General features: G+C 38.0%; 2 protein-coding genes across 12 annotated transcripts in view; one reads left to right on the forward strand and one right to left on the reverse strand.

Annotated features, from left to right (window-relative positions):
* LOC122086276 (adenylosuccinate lyase-like) overlaps nucleotides 1-8,090 on the reverse strand; it is a 67,502-nt gene extending 59,412 nt beyond the window's left edge. The window contains exons 1-5 of the mRNA XM_042655026.1: nucleotides 7,881-8,090; nucleotides 6,092-6,303; nucleotides 5,806-5,955; nucleotides 4,300-4,515; nucleotides 3,941-4,123 (exon numbers count right to left, since the gene is read on the reverse strand). Of these exons, the coding sequence (XP_042510960.1) occupies nucleotides 3,941-4,123; nucleotides 4,300-4,515; nucleotides 5,806-5,955; nucleotides 6,092-6,277 (735 nt within the window). The 5' untranslated portion in view covers nucleotides 6,278-6,303; nucleotides 7,881-8,090. The remainder of the gene's footprint in view (nucleotides 1-3,940; nucleotides 4,124-4,299; nucleotides 4,516-5,805; nucleotides 5,956-6,091; nucleotides 6,304-7,880) is intronic.
* A 2,376-nt stretch (nucleotides 8,091-10,466) lies between these two features.
* On the forward strand, nucleotides 10,467-22,787 carry LOC122086274 (WD repeat-containing protein 62). 11 transcript variants are annotated; one of them, XR_006142380.1, is made up of 20 exons: nucleotides 10,467-10,715; nucleotides 10,999-11,217; nucleotides 12,105-12,213; nucleotides 12,372-12,746; nucleotides 12,869-12,924; nucleotides 13,205-13,451; nucleotides 13,542-13,597; nucleotides 13,840-14,113; nucleotides 14,397-14,551; nucleotides 14,680-14,825; nucleotides 14,908-15,009; nucleotides 15,189-15,327; nucleotides 15,575-15,661; nucleotides 15,751-15,912; nucleotides 17,123-17,452; nucleotides 17,559-17,752; nucleotides 17,864-17,982; nucleotides 18,536-18,906; nucleotides 20,210-20,423; nucleotides 22,198-22,331. XR_006142380.1 is itself a non-coding variant. In XM_042655019.1 (19 exons), exons 1-19 carry the CDS (start codon nucleotides 10,671-10,673, stop codon nucleotides 22,627-22,629), a joined length of 3,543 nt encoding a protein of 1,180 aa, XP_042510953.1. In that variant the 5' UTR covers nucleotides 10,468-10,670; the 3' UTR covers nucleotides 22,630-22,787. The 11 variants fall into 11 exon arrangements, 10 of the variants coding, with proteins under 10 accessions (XP_042510957.1, XP_042510958.1, XP_042510953.1 ...); XM_042655019.1 differs by lacking the exon at nucleotides 20,210-20,423 and having other exon boundaries at nucleotides 10,468-10,715; nucleotides 17,634-17,752; nucleotides 22,198-22,787; XM_042655020.1 differs by lacking the exon at nucleotides 20,210-20,423 and having other exon boundaries at nucleotides 10,468-10,715; nucleotides 17,634-17,752; nucleotides 17,867-17,982; nucleotides 22,198-22,787.
* The last annotated feature ends 245 nt before the right edge of the window (nucleotides 22,788-23,032 follow it).

Consider the following 23,032-nt stretch of genomic DNA (forward strand, 5'->3'; position numbering starts at 1 on the left):
CTGATCTAAGGTAGAAGATAACACAATCGTGAGTTGCCCCTTTTCTGTCTTTTAAGTCTGATTTACCATTATGCCCTTCTTTTGGTCTCTAATTATCTCATATCCCTATTCTTATTTCACTTTCTATTTTACCCCATCAAATAATCATTAATTCCCTTTAAGTCCTATCTCCCAAATAGCTCATTAACTAATTCTGGTTATTTACAATTCTGCCACTCCCTTTATAACTTCAGCTTAATTACAATTCTGCCATTTAGTTGAAGCTTGATTTCAATACAATTGTTATTGGGTGTTGCCTTTGCTTTATTGAGTGTTTAAGTGGGCCCTAGGCGATCCGATTTCAGCCCTTGGGATTCGGATCCGCATCAAGTATAATTAAGCTGAAGTTATAAAGGGGGTGGCAGAATTGTAAATAACCAGAATTAGTTAATGAGCTATTTGGGAGATAGGACTTAAAGGGAATTAATGATTATTTGATGGGGTAAAATAGGAAGTGAAATAAGAATAGGGATATGAGATAATTAGAGACCAAAAGAAGGGCATAATGGTAAATCAGACTTAAAAGACAGAAAAGGGGCAACTCACGATTGTGTTATCTTCTACCTTAGATCAGAACAGGGGCGGAAGAGATGGGAGGATTCAGATCGATGGAGCTTCATCAAGAGAGCTCGGTTTGGGCTGAAATTTCAAAAGAGAGGTCGCAACTCACAGCCCTACTAAAACCATCAAAAGTCTCCTTAGGCAACAAGCAATGCAGGGGTTCCAGGCTACTGAAACTGAGCTCTATGGTGCCGTCTTGTTGTCCAGACCTGCAAGTGAAACACTACCCTGTGATGAGAGGGATTTCCGGAACCAGAGTTTCGGGGGTTTTGATCTCTTAGGGAAGAGCAATCTTCGCACAAAATTTCAGCTCCAACAGATCAAAGGTAAGAGAGATCGATCCCTTGTTTGGTGCTGAAACTGTCGCCCAGAAACAAGGGCTCGGCCAGCATTAGAGAGAATGAAAAGAAGGAGAACAAGAACAAAGGGAAAGAAGAAGAGAAAAAAATAAAATAAGAAAAGAGAGAGTCACGGCAACCAAAGCTTCAGCCAAGCAAACATCCAATGTCAAATCAAAATTTCAAATCTCTCTTACTAGTGAATTACACGGCTTATAAAAGAAAACTCAAAGTATCAAAATGGTAACTAATTTAAAATGGAAACTAATATAAAATTAGAAGCTAACTAATACAAAAGAAATTGTTTCTAAATCCAAAGAGAATCAAATCAAAAGATTTTTTTTTCTAAGTCCATCGTGCAATTGCATCAACTCTCCCGGTCTTAGAAGAACTCGACTCTGTTGGGTTAGGTCGTGCTCCCAAGATACCCTTGTAAGTTGCTCGCTGATGAGGTGGCACGTATCTCAAAGCAAGAGATGGGAACATAACACCAAGAGGGAAAGGAGACCGACGTGTCACTGGAGCAGGAGTCGGTCGACGACGTGGCATGTTTGATAATGTGTGTGACCTTATTAAGTACATACGACCTCCTTGCTTCACCTTTATGGTATTCTGTGCGCCATCATAGAGAATGCCTGCATGTTGCTGCCAAGGTCGCCCTAGAAGAATGTCACAATGTGCCAATGGGGTGACTAAGCAAATCACATGGTACTATAGTGGCCCAAACTGTAAGTGTACTCGAACAACTGCAATGGCCTCTTCTCGAGCTATGAGTCCAAAACCTCGCACGTGAATCTTCTTGAAAAGCTGCTTCTGTGGAAGGTTGTGTGCTCGAACAAATTCAGCAGATATAAAATTTGCTTCTGCCCCAATATCAATAACTGCATGAACATCAGTATGGTGAGCCATACAGGAAAGTACCCTTCTGTCTGAAGAGAGGAGCCTTATCAACTAGTCTATTCGAAAAAGATAAAAGGCTAGCTGAATGAGCTTCTACATCCTCATCTTCATCATCGACAATATCATCGTCCTCAAGGGGATAAGGATATAAATGAGATTCATCTGTTGGCTGCTTCTCTGCTACGTTCACAGAACGAGTCCTGTTGGGAGACTTGTTAGAATAGTGACCCTTCTCGCCACAACTATGGCATATGATATTCTTCACCCCAACACTATCCTTGTTGAACTCTGACCTTTTTTCTTCAACTCTGCGAGCTTCAGGATTCTTTTCCTCCATACGTGGTGGAGGTCTATAAACTAAAGAAGTCTTGAGCATAAGTTGCTACCACTTCAACAGACCTGAAATCAGTGTTAGCCAACTCAAGTCGAATCTCAGTACTTAACCCACTGATATATCGCATCACCCGTTGTTGGTCTGTTTCCTGAAGTCGACACCTTGAAGACAGTTTGTGGAATTCGAGGGTGTAGAAATCCATATCTTCGTTCCCTTGTTGCAAGTTAAGTAATTTATGGAACATTACCTTTTCATAATTAAGAGGAACAAATTTTTCAGTCAGGATCTGCTTCATGACCTCCCAATTAGTAACGGGTCCAAGTCTTCTGACAAACCTTGCATGTAGTACATCATCCCACCATGAACATGCATACCCAATAAACTTGGTGATGATGAGCTCACACTTCTTCACGTCTAAAAGAGATTTATATGCAAAAATTCTCTCCACTTTGGTAAGCCAGTCAAGAAATTCCTCAGGTCCCTTTTCACCACTGAACTCGGGAACCTTAACTTTGATGCCATAATCTCTGTCAGAAAATTGCCAGGTAACATCCTGGGGAACAACTGGATCAAGTTGCTGCCTCTGACGTGTGTCTTCGATCTGTAAAGTGTTGAGCTGAGGAGGTAATGTAGAGGATCCTTCTTCAGCTCGCTTGTCGGACCTCTTCATAAAGGCAATCATCTCTTCCATAACCCTACGTCAGAACCAGAAAAGGGGGCAGCTTCGATAGTTTTGATGGAGCTCTCTCACACCAGCATTGATCGACCATGGGCTTGGAAGGGAGAATCGCAGCACACAAGTCTTATGATTCCAGTCGAGGTTCAGCCAAAACAGGAAGTGAAAGGATGGAGTTTCCTCTCTGATATCAGGACTGGCAGAGGGTTCTGATCTGAATCTGAGTTTGATATCTCAGAACAGAACCAACTGTTGGATGTAATACTCCAGGGTTTTGATCGCCTGTAGGTGGAGAACCTTCGATCAAGGTCTTGGTCCAAGTAGTTCAAGAATGATGGAGGTCGACCCACTTATTTGGGGCTGCAGTTATCGCCCACAAACAGAGAAAGAAAGAAGGGAATAAAAAACAAAGAAGAAGAAGAAGAAGAACAAAGAAAAGATGGGATAGGAAGAGAGATCACAGGGAAGAGCAGAAGAAGAAGAAGGGGGGGAGAAGACAGCCACGTAGGGGGGGGATCACAATCACTTTTTTTTTTCCATTAATCAACTGTTTCATGCTTTGGTTACATGTCCAACTTATAATAAAATAAAATTAAAAACCTTCTAACTAAAAATCAAAAACTAAGTTAGAAATAAAATCTCCTACACCTAAGTTAACAAAATAAAGAAACAACTAAGGACTCAAATAGGAAACAAATATTCTCAAATAAAAAATAAAATCCTAAATATTCTATTAAACTTGGAATCCAAATTAGTAACTTGAAACCCAAATTGGATATGGGTCTTGGTCCGGGTTCTGGAGCAGGCTTGGGTCAACCCATCGGAGTGTTGCTGCATCATGGACTCAGGGCGGATCTGGGCTTGTCATTCCTAGACTGCGACTTCTTTATGTTGTTGATGTTTTTGTTGTTTTTGTAACATATTCTCTAGCTTTATTGATAAAACTTGTAATTTATAAAAAAAAAAAGTGTAAGGAAGTAATATATGCAAACAGATCTGATGGTAACAACTGATTTTATGCCTTGAGTGAAATAGTTTGATATGTAAAGGAGAAACAGAAGACTTTCTCACGCAGAGAAATAGCTCAAATACCTGCCCATGAGTGCGAGCAAGCATAGCGATATGAGCATTCTCCTTTGCCATGATGCTTAATGCTTCAATCAATTCATCCATGACTGGAAACAAAACTTTGTTGACAGCCTCTTTAAGCATCAGTGCATGAGCCAAGTTGTTGATATCTTCGGATGTACAAGAGAAATGGAAGAATTCAATTACCTACATAGAAAGAATATCATTATAAGATGACCATAAACTTCAAATAGAATAAATCAACCCATAAATGGTAATTGAACATGAAAATACACATTACTTGGGCAGCAATTTAGTTCTGCAGAAGGCAAAAAGATACTTCAGTAGCTTACAAAACTGCAAGTATGAATAGTAATACTAACCTTTGAAATCTCTGGATGGGATTGGCACTTCTGTTTCAAGAAGTATTCTACTGCTTTAACATCATGGTTAGTCACTTTCTCAATTTCCTTGACAGATAATGCATCACTCATACTAAATTCTTTAACTAATCCTTCCAAATAAGTCTGAGCTTCCTCACTGAAGCTTGGAACCTCTGTGACCTCTGGAATTTGTGAAAGTTTAACCAACCAATTGACCTGTAAGAGAACAAATCCAAGTTAATTTGAATAATTTCCCATAATTTAATAAATGAGACTCGTGCAATACAATTGGTAATATACAATAATACATGGCTGATATCATTTAAATGATATATAAAGAAAGCAAACTGCCAAATATGAAAAACATTTCACAGAGCTTAGTTTAAAAGCAAAACTATATATCTAAGCCAGCATAATTAGATGAGAGATCTTAGGATCAAGTAAGCAACCAATCTTAAACTAATATCTTTATGTTATAACTGGACACAAGACCATTCCCAATACAAATTATGCACTCACATCAACATATTATGCTTATAAGCCTTCTCAATGATTTGCTACTTTGCTGGATCGTTGGTCCATATCCTTCTTTAATGTTTTTAAATGAACAATATCCCAACTTATAGTTTTGACTTCACCCATTAATTTACCAGTCATGATAATTGGATGATCAACAAAGTGGACTCATACAGGAGAGCCAGTATTCCCATAAAAATAACAAAGGAGAGTCAAAACGGAGTACCAGAAACAGATAGTGAAGGAGGTAAAAGAAAGCAAAATCAGTTCCCATTACAAACACATAATGGAGGAGTACCGATAGTACAAAATAGTCAGTAGTGGCTCACAGAACCAATCATGACATCTAAACCATGCTTTGAAACAGGAGAAAAACAGTTGAATGGAAGCCCACCGCAAGAACTCAATGTGGATTACCTTTGTTGAGAAATTGATCAAACGGATATGAAATTGTGGGAGTTTAGTCCCACATCGGCTACTAACTAGCTTACAGCCCCCCCCCCCTTTTTTACACCTGGGAGTCCATCCACCTACTGGTTACAGACATTTGGGATGGAAACTTTACATGGTATCAGAGCGGGTTTTCACAGTATCCATGTGTCCACAGTACATATTGACAAGTTGCAGGGTGGTGTTGGGAGTTTAATCCCAAATACGCTACTAACTAGCCTACAACCCCCCTTATACAACTGGGAGTCCCTCCACCTACTAGTTTGAACTTCTAGGATGGGAAATTTACAGAAATAGTCACAATAAAGAATAAATATTGTACGTGAGAAGTAACCAATAATTCCGGTGGTAATACTCCACTGGCATAAGTTGTTCAAATACAATAAATTATAGACTACAGGTGATACAATATTTTCCCATGTAGCCATCCAGACAGGTGACTATCCTAATGGAAAGAATGAATGCAAGTGCCCTCACTCGGAAGAATAGCTTTCCAAGAAGAAGACTGTGCACAAAAGGAAAGTGAATTCAGAAACATACCTCAACCAGTACACGGAAGCGGATTAGACCAAATTCACTCATATAGGGAGCCAAATCTTTGGTTTTTCCCCAGTAACGACCATCCAAAGGAGATAAAGCTGTTAAACTGCACATCTCTAAATCACTGTGATATTCTAAAGACATCTTCCTCTGAAACATGAAAACAAGGGGAAAATCCACATAAACTTGAAATCTACTATTCCAGGATACACAGAAATGAGTTAATCTGAATGAAACAAGGAATTCAGCTTCTTTCTAAAGCATAAGAATTTGACGAGTCGATCACCTCTGCAATGGAGACACTGTTGTCTTTTGTAGTGGCTCTGCAAGAGAAACCTTTGGGCATAGGATATGACACATTCAGAGGAGGATGTGAGGTTGAGAGATCTCTCTGACTGCAAAGGCCTGACCTACTGGTGAAACATGTTGGATGAATACGGCCCAAAACCCCAAGTGAAGCTCCTGACTCCATAGTTTAAACAAGAGAGTCCAGAGAAGCTGCACACGAAAATAAACACTAGGATGAACTTTTTTTCTTTTTTTTTCTTTCTTAAGACTAGCAGATTTTCTTCTGTAAGCAAAGAACAAAGACAGATACAACCCAAAAGAGGCAAGTAGGCAACCGTGGAGAAAAAGGTCCCAACAAACCTGGATAAGTTTCAGAAAAAAACATGACTAGATAAATGGCAATTGCTACTATCGTTGCAGGTTTGCTTCCAAAATCATAGGAGAAGAAAAGGGCTGCACCATGGAGGCACAATTGGTATCATTTCTCTGGATTGGGCGGGGGAAGCATTTATTTTCCAAAGTCCCAGGATTTTTCCCATGACAAAATTTTGGTCCTCCCGAGTTTTTTTTTAGATTTCTTGAAAAATTTTTCTGAGGAACCACTCATAAGAATTGCTTACAACTCCAAATGATCATTCCAATTATGCTTTCAAAAAGAATCAACACAGAAATCAGGATTTGTACAAATTAAGGCCATGCCATATTGCTGTCTTTCTGCAGGTCATATGGTATTATGGATGTCCAATAGAGGGCTACCCCATATCTGATTCCTATTAGGTAGTAAACCAGTGGCAAGAGACAAAACTGGCCTAACAGACTAACCCAGCTAGAACATGAGGGTACAGATTAGGTCTTCCTACTTTACTGTTCAAGTTTGGATTATAATCAGTAGTGTTGCAGATTATTCCATAATAATCTGCATATATCCCATATTTATAAAAAAATAAAAATAAAAAAATAAAAAAAAATAAAAAATAGAGAAAACAAATTGGAACATATGGGTACACAACATATTTTAAACGGTAGGAAATTCACATACATATCCACCATCAAACAAACGAGAAGAGAAACCACACATTGTCCTTTAAACTGCTGAAAATTCTAGCTGCTCTGACAAGAGCAGGATAGATAGTAAATTCAAATAGAAAAAGAGACGTGCAGTCGAGTAAAACTGTGTCTGAGGTTCAAACCCAACAATTTGACATCGAGAGAGAGAGAGACACACTTTAGTGCCTCTCCAACAATCTCTTCTGTCCCTCGGACTCTTTTCAATTTCTCTGTGAAGAAAGTAACCCCCATGAGTGTAGTCGAGTAAAACAACTTAATAAGTGTCAATAAACTCAATCCCATTTGAATTCACCCATGTTACTATGAAAAATAACTCGAATGAAGTCGCTTGACATGAAGAGTTCCACAACAATCGTCAGGTTAGCAAAAAAACTAGTCTGCATCAACTGAGAGACTCAAGTTGTGAAAAGCAACTCCTGAAACACTGTTACTATTGCATAAGATTACATTTCCGGGTGATAGAGAGCCATTGTAGTCAATCGACTCATCATTCCCATAACTAACAAATGGCGAAAACCATATTCCGTGAGAGAACCCCAACAAAACCTCGTCGTCAATTGCATACAGAGAGAACGACACGAGCTTTCGCATAAGGAAAACGCAACAAAACCCCTTCCATCGGAGAGGAGAAAAGCAGAGAAAACATGGCCTATAACCCCACGTTTCACGAGAATTTGCAGAGAGAGGAGGAGAAAGGAATAGAAAGGGGAGAAGATTACCAGTCCGGAGTTCTACTCTTTCTTCGTCTGATTTGCTTTCAGTCCAGTCGAGTCTCCACTGCAAAGAGCGGGGCAAACGTTGAGAAATACATACAGCAAGTGGGGGGCATCGATTCGGTGCCGATTGCCGAAACTATTTAACGGTAACGGAACCGGGACCGGACGATTGAAACCGGAAATTACATGAAACGAATCGGATCAAACCCTAGATGCCTGAAGTTTGTTGTTCCCGAGGGCGATCCATGTCGATTTCGGCCGAATTTAGTCCGGATCCCGATTCTGAGTTTTTAGACTCCCCCTGAAAGGAAAAAAAGGATATGCATGTATCAACAATAATAGATGGATTTTATAAATGTTACCCAAAAAAAAACACATTTATATGTATATATAGATTTTATCCTAAAAATGCTTACCAACAAAATTCAAAAAATGCTTGGGAGGCCCATGCCAACTTACATTGTGGTATTGGTTTAATGACGTAATCAATGTTTGTGATTCTTTGAGAGTTCATATCTCATTTTTATTTTGGAAAAACAATCGCGCATCGAATTGATTAGCTAACTTTACATGTGAATCTATTATAAATTCGGCTTTCCATGGCGATAATACTCTTACACCTAATATTAGTTACAACATTCGGGAAGACAAAAGTGGGATTACCAATATTTATAATGTAATTTTTCCTCATTTGCAGGTTTTCCTTTTGGGTTTTGCGAGTGTCAAAAAGATTTGTATTTCATGGATTGGGGTAAGGCGGGCTATGTCCCCCATTTGTTTCTTCATTATTTTGTTTATCTTATTTAATAAAATTGTAGGGGCTTCCCTGCATCCCAAATAAGGCGAGCTATGGTCCTCCTTTGCTTCTTCATTATTTTGTTTCTTATTTAATAAAAATTTAAGGGCTTCCTCAAGTCCCATATAATATTCGGGTTAAAAAAAAAAACATACATTGTGGAAAATAGGGACGAGATGAGGTATAATGCAAGAGGAGCAATGGATTTTTTTTTTTCTTTTCGAAAGGCGAGTGTAATTTAAGAGGGGGGGGAGTAGACATGGGACAATAGCTTACATACAGTATATCAGTAATGTGCCCAATCTATTGATGCGTCCAACTTCTAGCTTCCTTGTGCGTCCCTGTTGGCTCTTATGCACGCACATTCTCCATAGGAAGCGCTTCCTGATTAATTTAATAAAGATAACTAAAAAATAAGATTTTTTTTTCTTGGGATAAATAAGCCTCGAAGGCAGCTGGGCATCTACACCAATATAGCAAGACATATAGGAGGTAAAATGACTACTCTACTCCCATGAAAAATAAAAATCCCACACTGATGAATCTATGTGTGTTCTCATTGATCTACTTCGGTGTAAAGTTGCCTTTTAAGGAACCATTTTCCTTTTTTTTTTTCATTTATTTTGTATTACTTTATTGAGTTCCTTAGCTGATTATGTAGCATACACCATCACACCTTCATCAATTTCACTCCTCCCTTCGACGTTAATATACGTTACATATGATGGGTTTCTGCTACCCACATGACTTTTGTCTTTAGTATGGCCACCCTTGAGGCTTCCTTGGCTTTGTCTGGCATTCATTGCATGACCAAGCATGATGGTTTTCATATTTTTCATGATCCTTTCAATGTAAATTGTATCTAAAACTCTACCAAAACAAAAAAAATTGTATCTAAAACCCCTTATATAGGGAAGTGGTTTCTTCAACCCATAATAGCCTGCATGACATTGTCAATGGTATGTGAGGTAGTTGGGTCAATTTCCATTCCTTTGTTTAGGATATTATGTACTCAAATCTTGTGTTTATTGTACCTACTATTATATGAATGAATTTTGATTTATATATATATATGTGATGTATTCTCACAACATTCTCTCTCATTCTCATGAAAAAAATACATTTTGAATTAACCAAAACCCCATTTTTTTCGTTTGTTTGGAGTTCATGTGTTGGCTAATTTTCAAACTGGCAAACACACATTAAGGTTGCGCTTGATAGTTAGTCAGAAAAACATTTTTGACGTTTTTCATTATATGGGAACAAAAAAATGGAATAAAACCTTTGTCGTTAACTTGGGTGTTCGATTTTTTTGTTGGGAACAAATGGAAAAAGAAACAGTTATAAATGCAAAATGATGGAATGATGAAACCTTATCTCGTCATTTTGATTTCACTTCAAATACAAAAAAAATGAATAATTAGGGTAACCGTTCCTAAAACAAGTTCATCAAAGGTTTTTTTAATTTTTTCAAAATAATATTTTAACTTAGAAACTAAAATTTATGTTTTTAACACGAAACGTTATTTTTAGAATTGAATGACTAGCAAGGGCAGCCTAAACCCATTAGTTATTTCCACATTCATCAACTATGGTCACGAGAATTAAATACCTTGTTGGACTGTCACTATCTCAATTACAACAGCAAAAAATGGGAAAAAACATTATAATCCAAGGAATTTATTGACATTAATCGACGGTCAGATGTTGTCGCGTCTTTATTCATCCGATTGATTATCATAGTAATTGTCGGTCCATTCTATCACTCACCGGAAATAAAGATTCTGATCGAACAGCTATTGCAGTGAGTGTACCGAATGTGTCCTCTCCATGCTCGCATGATCCGTCAAGTCCCAAGTCAAAAAACGGTCAAGGCGTACGTTACGCCTTATTCATTTGATATATTTCCCGCTCTGGCCCGTTCCCTCGCTTGAATTTCAATTGTATTCGTTGAGGATATAACCTCAATTTTCTGTGTTGGAGGTTTGGCTTTCAATATGAACCCTAATCGCAAACGCAAGAGATCAGATTCAACTCCAACGGTACGCATTCAGATCTCTGTTCACCAGCTCTTCAAACCCTAGTAAAATCAGGGACTCAAAACTATTCATTCTAGATTGTTCATTTTCTATTCATCCATGAAATTCAAGCTATTGCTTGATTATTTATCTTTTTCTCCTTTTGACGTTAGTTTTAATTGTAAGATATTGAAGGAATTGCTTATCTCTTTTATCTGTTATTGTTGGATTAAAATGCTGCATTCCATTTTCGAATTGCAACAACTTGATGTTATTGGATTCCTCCCTGCTCTTTTCGGATATGCAGTTGGATTTGGAGGAAATCATTGGCTTGACGACTAAGAATTCCAATGGATTGACTTCAAATATTTCAACCGGTGACTGCATCTACTTGGCCGGTTGTGTTGTTGTGATTTACAATGTTGATTCACGCACTCAGTCTCACCTCATGGTGTCAGCAAGAACGCCTAAAGCTTTGAGTTGTGTAGCTGTCTCACAGGATGGACGTTACATTGCATCTGGAGAGGTAAGAGTTCCTTTCTATATCCATACCCACGAACACCCAAACAAACACAGTTCGTTTTTTGCTCTTTTTGATTGTGGAAGTAGTGGAAATGATGACCTGGTTCTTATTCCATTTGAAACTACATGATCAACGCAGTTGGAAAGGGAGCTTTCTATTGACTATTGACACTTGTAATTTTTCATAGAAGCCCCATCCTCCCCCTTTTTTCAGATTGGTTAACTGTTCATTTATTTGGGCTGGGAAAATAGAAAATGAAGTGGGCCATACAAGAGTTGTTAAGGGCTATCGTTACCATTGACCGTGTCAATGAATTTCCAAGATGGCTGTAGAAAAAGTGCTATTTGTCAAGGAAAGTTGAGGCCCTTAAGGGTGTATATATATATATATATATATATATTTATATCTTTTTTTTATCTGTTGTATTACGGAGAAAGACATTAGAGAGTGTAAATGCATTTGTTCATGTTACGAGCTTGTTAAATGCATACATCTTCACCTTCCTCCTTGCCATAAAAAGAAGATGAGAAGAGTGTTGGCTTGACGTCATTGTTGTTTATGCATAATTTTAAGGCCATGCTTATTTTGTAGGTCATCAGGGAATCAATAACCACGAAATAGAATAAGAGAATGGAAGCCAGAAAAAGGGAGGAGCACTTACTGACAGGCAACAAAGAATTTACTGCAGAAATACTCTATAAACAATATACCTTGTTTATTGGATTCTAGCCACTACATAAGTTCCATAGTGAATATGTAGAATTCTAAATAGGAATACCAAAAAGAAAAAAAAAAATCTGATTTAATTGTGATTATGTAGTATGACGTAAGAGTTCTGGTCTGAAGTCTAAACTTCTTCTTACACATGCATATCTAACATGGTGCTGCAGTCAGGGCATCAGCCAGCAGTGCTAATATGGGACTACTCAACCCAGGATCTTATTTCTGAACTAAAGGGCCATCAATATGGTGTGGCATGCATTGCTTTCTCGCCCAATGGTTAGTCAGCATTGATCAACAGAATTTATCTATTGATTTCTATTCCCACTATTATTAAGTGTCATTATAGCCTCTTTATTGCTCATTTGTTTGGAATTTTACAATGGGTTTTGACCACTTTTGTTCTTTCTAACATTTCCTCTTCTGTTTTCCAAAAGGAAAACATTTGGTTTCTGCTGGATTTCCCCGTGATGGGAACCTGTGTCTTTGGGACTGGCGGAGTGGGGCACCGGTTGCTAAGCTTAAAGCGAGCTCATCTTGTTCCACCATTTCATCTGTTTGCTTCTCATCAGATGCAAAATGTTTTATAACGGCTGGGAAAAAACACTTGAAGTTCTGGAAAGTTGGTTCTACAAGACGTCAGTCAAATGCCAGGGCTAGCTTGCTGCCTATGGATGCAAAGCTAGCTATTCTTGGTTGTCAGAGAGGAAGCTCCTTTGTATCTGTTACATCCCCATCCTGGACTGCTAATAATCTCGTTGGTAGTGACTGGGCTGGCAAATTCTGTCCAATCTATGCATTGACCGATGCAGGTAGTCTCCTCCCCCCCCCCCCCCCCCCTTTTTTGCATTTAACCAGAACTATTCAGAAAATAGATAATTAGATATACCTAGATTTGTTATAATCCTATAGTCTTGTTCCCTTCATTCTACAGGTGTTTTATGCCTTATACATTCTGGGTTTTCAATAAAGAAGTGGGTAGATTTAAAGGTATGTTGGGTTTAAATTCAAACTATATTTTAAGAACCCAGTAATTCAATTTATGAACCAGACAAGTCAAGCTATTTTTCAGGCCTACAACTCTGCAAGGTAAATAGTTGAGGTCATAATATCATAAGGCATATGAAGTTTTGTAAGTCTTCCGAAAAAAAAAAAAAAATCTTTAAGCAAGTTTTTATCCCTTCAAATTGTCTGAATGCAAGTCCATTTTCACTAATTATTACTGTTGGCTGCTCAACATGTCAAGTTTCATTATAGAACTAATTTTCAGGTTCCGAAAAGCTTTGCACTTGCTGTATCAAACAAGCTTATTGCTTGTGCTTGCAGTAATGGGGTTGTCCAACTACTGACAGTTGATACTCTCAAACATGCTGGAAGTCTGCAATATGCTGATGATAAAGCATGTCATGAGGCAATAGATATGGGCCATCATACAAAATACTCTGTGAAAGGTTTCCAACATGCTTCGAATCTCCCTGATGCAATAGCTTGTCAATTCTCAGCCTCCAAGAAGCTTGGTAAAACATTTTTTAAGTGTTGAGAATTGTCTTAGTAATTTTTGCATTCCTTTTGTTGAATCTTGGACTTTTTAATGGCCCATTTTGCAGTGGTGATTTTTGGGGATCGCAGTCTCTATGCATGGGAAATACATGATGGATACAAGGTGATCTTGTTATGGATTTTCCCACTTTATTCTTTCCATCCTCTCTCTCTCCACACACGCATACATATTTGTTTTATTCTTACTTCTTGTACTCTCCAGCTTGATTTTCATTCTTGATCAACTGTATTGCATGGATTTAGTGTTGTCAAGTTATATAAATCCCTAGTGGTTAATTTTTGAGGTTTTTTTTTTTCCTAATATGATGCAGCATTATTTGTTTCTTTCCCCCCCCCCCCCCACAGGTTTGTCTGTGTTCTGTGCTTTTTTCACACAGTGCTTGCATATGGGATGTTCAGAATCTCCCTTGTGAAAACAGGCATGATTCTCTTTTTGCATGTGCAACTAGAGGTTGTTCTGGCAGAGTTTCTTTTGCAACATGCTCTGCTGATGGCACCATTAGATTTTGGCATTTCACCTCGCAATCTAATTCAGTTAAGAAAGATGGGGATCTTTCACTTGACCAACAAATTGGTGGTAATTCATTGAAAGCTGGGTCTGTTCATGCTATTCGTTTGGGTAAGATCCATGTTAGTGACGCCTTAAATCATGACCTCTCTCTTTTTCTCTTATGCAAAAAATGTTTTTTCTTAGGTTGGGTTTTCATAAGTAGATATTTGACTGAATAAGTCCGCTAGAATCTTCACCTTTGGAAACAGTCATTTTATCTGTTGCTTAAAATTCCAGACTGTTCTAAGCTTCTCTGTTCACCTTACTTAGTTCTCAGATATCCTTGCATACCACCTGTGAATTTCTTTTATGAGTCTGTGACACAGTTTTCCTCTCTCGTTTTCCTCTACAGAGAGTGGTGGAATATTTGAATGTGATGTTGTGATAGGCACTCGAGGCTTTCGATCCATGGCAGTTAGTTCTGATGGAAAGTACTTGGTGGCTGGTGATTTCATGGGGAACCTCCATATTTATAATTTACTTGATTCAGATTATACATGTTTTAAGGTACATTGGTTAGACCTGAACTTAAACATGCACTTCCTGTGGAAAACTGCTGGTAGATATTGAGTAGTATTTCCCCTTTGTTTTTTTCATCTTGAGTATGAAATATAGTATTTCCTGGACAATGGCAGGAGGCTCACAATGGAGAGATCCTCTCGTTGAGCTTTAGCTTGTCAGGAAATAATACATTCTTTTCTGAACAAGAAGCTTCAGAAAACCTGTACTTGCTTGCTTCAGGAGGAAGAGATCGAGTCATCCATCTTTATGATGTCAATAGGTCCAACTTTGTAACTGTATCAATTTTTAAGGATTCTTTCTGTTTTAGAGGTATAAGTTATACAATCTCCTCTTTACATCAGGGGGTTTGATCTCATTGAAAGACTAGATGATCATTCTGCTGCTGTGACTTCTGTGAAATTTACTTTTGATGGTCGCAAGATTCTCAGCTGCAGTGCTGACAGGTAAATTCCATGAGGAGCTTTCAAGTTTTGAAATTTACCTTTCTTTTTTTTGGGGGGTGGAGGTGTGTGGGTAAATGACTTCCTTTCACTTAAACTCTGGATAACAAATATAAAGATCAGGAGATGGGGTTGGTTCCTGGCTTCCTGCCAACTTAAGCTATTTTTCTTCTTTCCAACAGGTCTATTGTGTTCCATGATGTGTCCGTAGTAAATACTGGTTGTAAGATTTCACGACGTCGTCATCAAATTGCATCCCAAGGCACAATCTATGACATGGCTATAGATCCTGCATTGGAGGTTGCAGTTACTGTTGGCCAGGTCAATTCCTTGCTAGTATGTAATTATTTCGTATTATGAACCAGTGGTAGCTTGTAAGGACTTTGGTGGCCATATACCGTGTAGCCAGTATATATGCATGAACCCATATTGGAGTCAATTCCAGCTTCCCTGTCCCTTGCATGTCACCGTTACTTGCATACCAGCTGGTCAACTATTTTTACAGTGGTACTTTAGCATCCTTTAATAATTTTCTATATTTAGTTCATTGTTAATCTTCTATTTGTAGGATAAGAAGATCAACACTTTCAACATCACTGCTGGAAAACATGTTAGAACATTTAAGCAAAGTGAGGACTTTGGAGAACCAACAAAGGTTAGCAGTTAGCTACTAAAATTCCATGTTAGCATCATACCTCCACATCTTCAGGATCTTATTCCTACAATAATTTTTTTTTCTTCCAGGTAAACATAGACCCAAGCAGCAGCTACGTGGTTTGCTCATTTTCCAACAGGTCTATTTGTATATATGACTTTATAAGTGGAGAATTAGTTGCAAAAGCTGTGGCGCATGGTGAAGTCATAACGGGTGTCATTTTCTTGCCCGACTGCAAGCACATTATTTCTGTGAGTCCTGTTTTACTACTGCTACTACTGATGGTTATGTTGGTAGATCTAGAATGAAATTCACTCTTAACAGCAATAGTGATGGGGTTCCTTGTTCTATATTTTGTAAATTTTCTCTGATGTATTATTATGTATAATTTACAACAACAAACTAAGCCTTATCCTGACTTAATCAGGTCGGCTACATGGATCCCACAAAACAAAGTAGGAAAAACTGTGGTCTGAATTCACATGTCATAGACAGTTTATAAAAAAGCAAAGATAGTCATTCTTGTAGTTTAAGATTCCAGACAATTTAGAACTAATACTTCTTGTTCTTGATTATTAAATCATTCCAAACTAAATAACTTGAAATTTATTTGTACATTTTAAATAATTTAAGTCAGCTCTAGTGAAACTAAACTAGGCGCGTGCACGATGCTCCTGTATGTGCGAGGTTGGGGGGGGGGGAGAACTACGCAGGCCACAGCCTTACCCTGAGAATGTCGAGAGGCTGTTAAGTCAGCTCTAGTGTAGTTCTCATTATTCAAAGACCCAAAGCGTTAACCTCGCAGACTCATTGACAATTAATATTAATTTTTTTTTTTTTTTTTTAAATAATTTATGGAATCAACATATCCAAAGGCTTCATATGTTTTTCTAGAAATTTCAAAAACATCATTCGAAAGTCCAAGGCTTAAGACTACCCTACAATGTCTTAATAAGAGAGGGGGGTCGACCAATAAACCCAACAAATGCATACTCAAAAGATTTTTAAGGAAAAAATGTCGCTGAGCTGGTGGCATAGGCTACATCAGCACTCTCTGTATCTCTCTCTTCTCTCCCCCCTATTGGTGAACCATCTCCCTCCCCCCCCCCCCCGGTTGACCGGCTCCCCACCTTGCCAGCTCAGAGATCATTCTCCCTTTTTTCCCCCCCCCTTCTAATTCCCCGTTTGAAAAAAGCAGTCACTCTAGAAACCTGATATGCAAACACATATTGAAACTCATTCTACTAGAAATGTTACTTTTCAGCGTAGAAATGCATCCAAATAAACAGGCTTAAAATAAAGTTCAGTGGCACAGGTTGTCATCTTGGTTTATTGGTGTCTCAGATTTCATTCTTTATAAAAGATTATCTTGTTTCCCTTCTTTTGACCTCTTTCCTTGGTCTATATGCCTGTCTGCTTGACTTGAATCAGTGATGAATTGAAATTGGATATTTATTATAGGTAGATGGTGATGGTTGCATTTTCTTATGGAAAATGCCAGCTCTATTATCATCAAAAATTTTCCACAGAATGAAGGAACTTGCAGATGCCAATTCTAAAATAAGCATGGACAACCCTTTAGCTTCAAATGAAGGCATATTATATGATTCCAAACGTACGTGCATGCTGGAAAAATCTGTTCATGCTGTTCAGAAAACGATTATTCAAGAAGGGAGTACTGAAAAAGTTTCGGCCTTCAAATTTAGCATCTCAAGGCTTCCAAAGTGGGCCCAAGCCAAGCTAATTACCAAACAGACTGTCCCTGCAGATCCTCAGCCTACACCAACTCAGGTATTTTCTCTTTATGTCATGGGACAACCATATATTTGTCAGGATGTGCGATTTGTTTATTATAATTCTGATTTATGTACTTCCATTTTGATACATCCCACCATAGTGTCGGCAAGTAGATACTGGATCTTTGTCTTTGATAGTGGATAATGGTGGGGCATCTGTTTCAACGTGTCCTAAGGTTCAAAGACCATGTAAACAAGATTTGGGAGGCACTGACTCCTGCTTTACTGACGTTTCTAAAACTTCATTAGCCACCAACACCAGCCAAAGTTCTCCAATTTCCAATGAAATCCCAAGGTCAGTATAGGCTGTATAGCTGTTGGTAATTTTGCTAAGTTATGTTAGCTAGTTCATGGAAGATGCTCTAAAACATTCACCACACTATGGTTTCTCTTGCACGTGCTTCAGCAGCTTCACCATGGGCAATCGCTGGCTCACCATTCATACTGTTTGTTTTGATCCCCTGGATTCCCCAGAAGAGAGGGTTTTGAAGGATGAAATGCTGCCTGCTCCTGTGCCAAAATCATGTAAGGCCATGGCTTCTGCAATCATTGTATCCATTAAATTTCTCTATGTGGAATAAATGTTCTCATTTTGCTTGACTGGGATGGGCTATTATATTTAAATTAGACATGATGCATGATCACATGTGTGACAGATGCTTTGGGTTTAAACTATTAACTATTGCAACTTTGCCAAAATTCTCTATGTTACATTTCTACCTATAAATAGTAATCATTTAAGGAAAAGGTTTTGCAACACAATCATTAAGTCATATTGTGTAGATGCATAGATGTGCTACTCCTTTTTCCTGAAAGATCGAGGATGCATTGTTGTCCCTGTCTCTTTTGTTTTAAGAAATTGATCCACAATTCCACGTGGACTTTTATCTTCAGTCCTATCTACTGGATGGATGATTCTATTCTGGTGGATGGTTTCTTTTCTCACACAATTACAATTTTCCCCATCATTGGGTACTAGTTTAATTATTAGAAACATCCTGGATGAATTTTTATTGTCCTGTTCAATGCTATTGTGATGATTATATTATTTTGATTATTATTGACTACCCTAATGCAGTGCAAGACCCAGCTGTGCAGATAGTGCAAAACAGTGACAGCATGGAAATTGCATTGGGTGCTCCAGCTGTGAGGAGGGACCTCCTTGAGGAGCCTCCTTACGAGACTAGTAACTGGCTTGTGAATGACAGCCAGGTTCTCTCTCTAAGTGAATCAATCTCAGGGGCTGTTAACAATTTGTGCAAGGAAGAAGGCCAACTCAGTATCCATAAAACAGAGGCTCACTCTGAAGCAGTTTCCAGGGATAAATATTTGCATTCATGTACAGATGAAATCATGGCTAATACCACCGTTAAAGAGAAAATTGACTCCATGTACAGAGGCAATGATCTTTTGAATCATCACTTTGGCAATTTATCAACAGCTGTAAAGGTTGGTGCTGCTTGGTTCTCTGTTGCTTCCCTTTATTTGTTTTAATCATGCCATTCAGTGTCATTATGGTTGCAATTTTCTCTGAGTTTCATTCAATTGGACTTGAACCTAATTATTATGTTCAGATACCCTTATACTGTCCCAAGCTGTTTATTTGAAAACTTGAATATTACGGGATATACAAACATGAAAACCACCCAAGGAAAATCCCATGAAGGTCACACAATCCAAGAACATGAAAAAAGCCTACTACCAATGCGGGAGTGTCCTAGTTCTTTATCTTTCCCTTTTGACCCCTTGTGTTTCTGTCACCCACTTTTCTCTGGTAGTTTCCAGAACCTGAAAATGCAATCTCACGAAATCTTTCCATTCCATCAACCTCTAATTCTCTCATATTCTTGAATTCTTTTGGTTTCTTGTTATCTGGAAACATTTCACACTAGCCATCAAAATCCCCCTTGTTTTTAGAAAAAAAATTGCAGCTACTAAAATTCTATGTTGCTTCAGTTCTTGAACAACGTAAAGTTTTTTTTTTTTTGGATGAATAAATAATTCATTACCAAGGAAGAAAATATACAAGGGAAAGGGGGAAGGGATGCTTAAGCCAACAAGGGGAAGCCAACCCAAGGGGAGCTCAAAATAGCACAAAGATGCTACAACGTAAAATTTATTTTGCTTCAATGTCAAAGCTCTTGACTTTAAATAAACTTGAAGATTCCGAAAACAAAGATGCTACATCACTGAACTTGCTATAATTGCCTTTATTTCTTCCAAATCATCTGGTACGGAATTATTAGGTTTCAAGTCCTGTTTGCATGCCACCATGTGTCATGCAGACTGAGTTGAACAAGTAGGGTGTAACTGTTGAGCTCTATGGTGGTGAACTCAATGGAGTCAGTTAGAGAGACCCATGTGTTATTGATTTCGGACATTCAACAAAACCTATTCAGACAGATCTGTGGATCCAAAATATCACAAGCTTCATCCTGATTTTTCCTGATTATCTTATCAAAACTTAAAATATATTGGTCACTTTACTCCCTCACCTGATGTTGACTGCTTAAATAACTTCTCTCATAGTCTCATGACCATCTTGTGGTAGAAATTATTTCTTACCTTGGAAGCATTGGGATTAGCTGGAAAGTTGCTCCTTGAATGAATAAACAGATGCGATTGAATGGCTTATGTAACCCTGCATCAATCTGATAACTTGCATCCATTTGGACCCGTAAAAAAACAATGGTCTCAAGAAATCCATTAATCAAATAGTTGAACATATTAGTATTTTTTTTATCTGTTTTAGCTTGAGGGCAGGAAATCTTCACCGTGGAGAAGCTACTCGGGACGCTTCATAGTGTGTAATGACCATCTAATGTGATGCAAGAAACTTTTTCACACTCACTCAAAATTTGTGTGCCGAATCCCTGAATAAATGGGATGAAGTTGCACCTCATAGTTCATCAAGAGGTCCACCAAACCAGGGGCTAGGAGAACAACTATCAGATGCTTGTGACGAGGTATGCCAGTTAAATGTATAGTTGTGTCATTGGCTTGTAATAGATAAACCAAATGGTTTTTTTTTTGGAAAAAGGGAAGTTTCTCATTAGTTGATGACTGTGAAAGCATGCAAACTAGTTGGGGTAAAGTCATTCAGTGTGATTATGTAGGAGCAATTCTTTCACTTACTGAAGATAACAGATGATTAGTTTCACTTTAGTGGTAATTAAACAAGGCCATGGAGAGTTGTAACTTTGTCTAGTAATTACTGGGATCCCAAAACAACTCATAGGATACTTTTCAACATAGTTGTCAAGGCTTTGCCTGTGGTTTTGTTACTGCATGCCTTATATTATCGGTTTTTGACACTTCACGAGCTCACATTGATTTATGTTTATTGCTTTGTTTTTCAATGAATATGGTTATATTAAGTCCCATGCTTTAATAATTATATGTCTGTCTTCTCATATTAGGTCATTACTAACAAAATCATATCATGGATATAGCTTAGAAGTTGCATATAAGAAGAATTATATAAAATCAACATTGTTATATCACATATATTGCATGCAGTGGGTGCCCTGCAATGCCTTGGGTCACCTTGACAACTATGCTTTTCAGCTAGGGTTGCAAATGGGGAGGGTAGGGTCAAATAATGGTCTTACTCATACCCTCCTAGTCTGTACAAACCTTTTTCCCTTACCCTATAGAGTATGGGTAAGAAATGCCACTACATGGCAGTTAAAGGTAGGCAAACCTGTATCCAAATCAAATTCCATCTATTTTCCTAACAGACAGCATAATTAATTAGCAATACATAAAGTACTACATTATTCTGCCACAAAACCTACTAAACAGCCCAAAACTTCCCAATATTGGGCCTGATATGTAGGTTGGCTCACACTGGCTAAATAAATCATATGCAATGGATGTAGTACATATATGTATATGTGTGTTGGTCAGAATAAAGCCCTTCCCTTTTAGCTTAGTAGTATAAATCTCTTACCCTACCAGCTTAGGGTGAACGGTATAAAATTTTTACACTTACCCTCCAAATGAGGATTGGAAAGCCGGATAAGTCAGGTACAGGTTTCATTTGCATCCCTATATTCAGCTTCTCAATATAGATTAGCATGGCTATGTGGAGGGTGTGTTGGGTAATGCTTATACCCTTATCCTCTAAGGAGTATACTTATTATTATTATTATTATTATTATTATTATTATTATTAAGTAGTCTGGGGGTGTTTTCTCTTACTCTTATGGATGGTAAGGTGGATGAAGCCTCAATGATGTTTTTTTGACTTGTAATATTTATCTTTTATCCATTTTGGGTAGGGGATTTTGAATGGTCTATGGTCTTGAGATTACGAGTATGTGCGCAGATTAGATAGGATAGGGGCTATGGATATGCAGACTAGATAATAGGTTGTTACATATAAGCATGTTTATATTAAATATATATATATATATATATATCTGAAATTGCGTAATTGTCCCTATCTAGATGGGTCAAGGAGAGGCCGAGAGGGTGACACCCTTCCCTTACCCTCGTTTTCTTATAAGATATGAAATCCTAAGCTTAACCCTCCACACAAGGGTAGGTAAATTGGGAAAAATGGGAACTGCCCCTAAATTGATGGATTGGAAGATTATATAAATTTCAACCCCCACCCCCCCTCCCCCTCCCCCTCCCAAAAAATAAAAAATAAAAAATAAAAAAAGCTGGTGGCTCATTTTGCACAACCAATAGCATACCATGCTGAAATGTCACTGTTCTGGATGACTACTACAGGATGCAAAGAATGCAACGAGAAGCTTGGAGAACCCTGCTTCCGTTAATCAGAGAAGTGATCCAACTTTTTCTGTGAAAGATAATTTGATGAATATGGAGGGAGCCAGAGAGAAATACCAGATGGAAGGTATTCCACAAATAACTGGGGTACAGGAAATAATGACTGGATGCAACAAAGCATTGCTTAGTCTAGATGATGCAGCAGAATGTGCACTCCAGTTATTTTCCAAGTTGGAAATTCTGCTTTCCGGCCAAGATGCAATTGCGGGGGCCAAAACTAAATTTTACACAGAGGTGGCCAAGCTTCTTCCGTCAATCAAAGAGAAAGTTAATGCACTGGCTGATCTAGTGCAGTCTGGCAGGAATAATTCCTGTTCTAGTAATGGTGTGGAGGCTTCCAGTTGTGAACCTATATTAGGAAAATTTTCATAGTCTTTCTCATCAGGTTCTTGAGTTGGTCAAGAGAAATATATAATACTCATTGGTTTGTATATGGATCTACCAACAGTTGTATATTGAAGATGTTCTTGCCTTCATCAATAAATTGATTACCGAATGCGTCCAATGGGACATTTTGGTTTTTGTTCTCACATTGTTTTCCTTTATTTTCTATGACTAATGCATGTATCTTATTTTTCATTCTTCCTTTAAACATATTAGCCTGGAGCATGTGTATTCAAACAAGGTTATTTGCAAGTCTGAGGATTTTTTACTCGTGTTTGAGCCAGCATCCATCCATCTCAGTACTCTTTTTCTTTTCAGAAGTGATTTCATTTCCATTTACTGCAACAAAATGGAGCCTTAAGAAAAATATAAAACCGAAAAAATAAAAATA

This window comes from Macadamia integrifolia, chromosome 8 (genome assembly GCF_013358625.1).
Source record: "Macadamia integrifolia cultivar HAES 741 chromosome 8, SCU_Mint_v3, whole genome shotgun sequence".
Classification (NCBI taxonomy): Eukaryota; Viridiplantae; Streptophyta; class Magnoliopsida; order Proteales; family Proteaceae; genus Macadamia; species Macadamia integrifolia.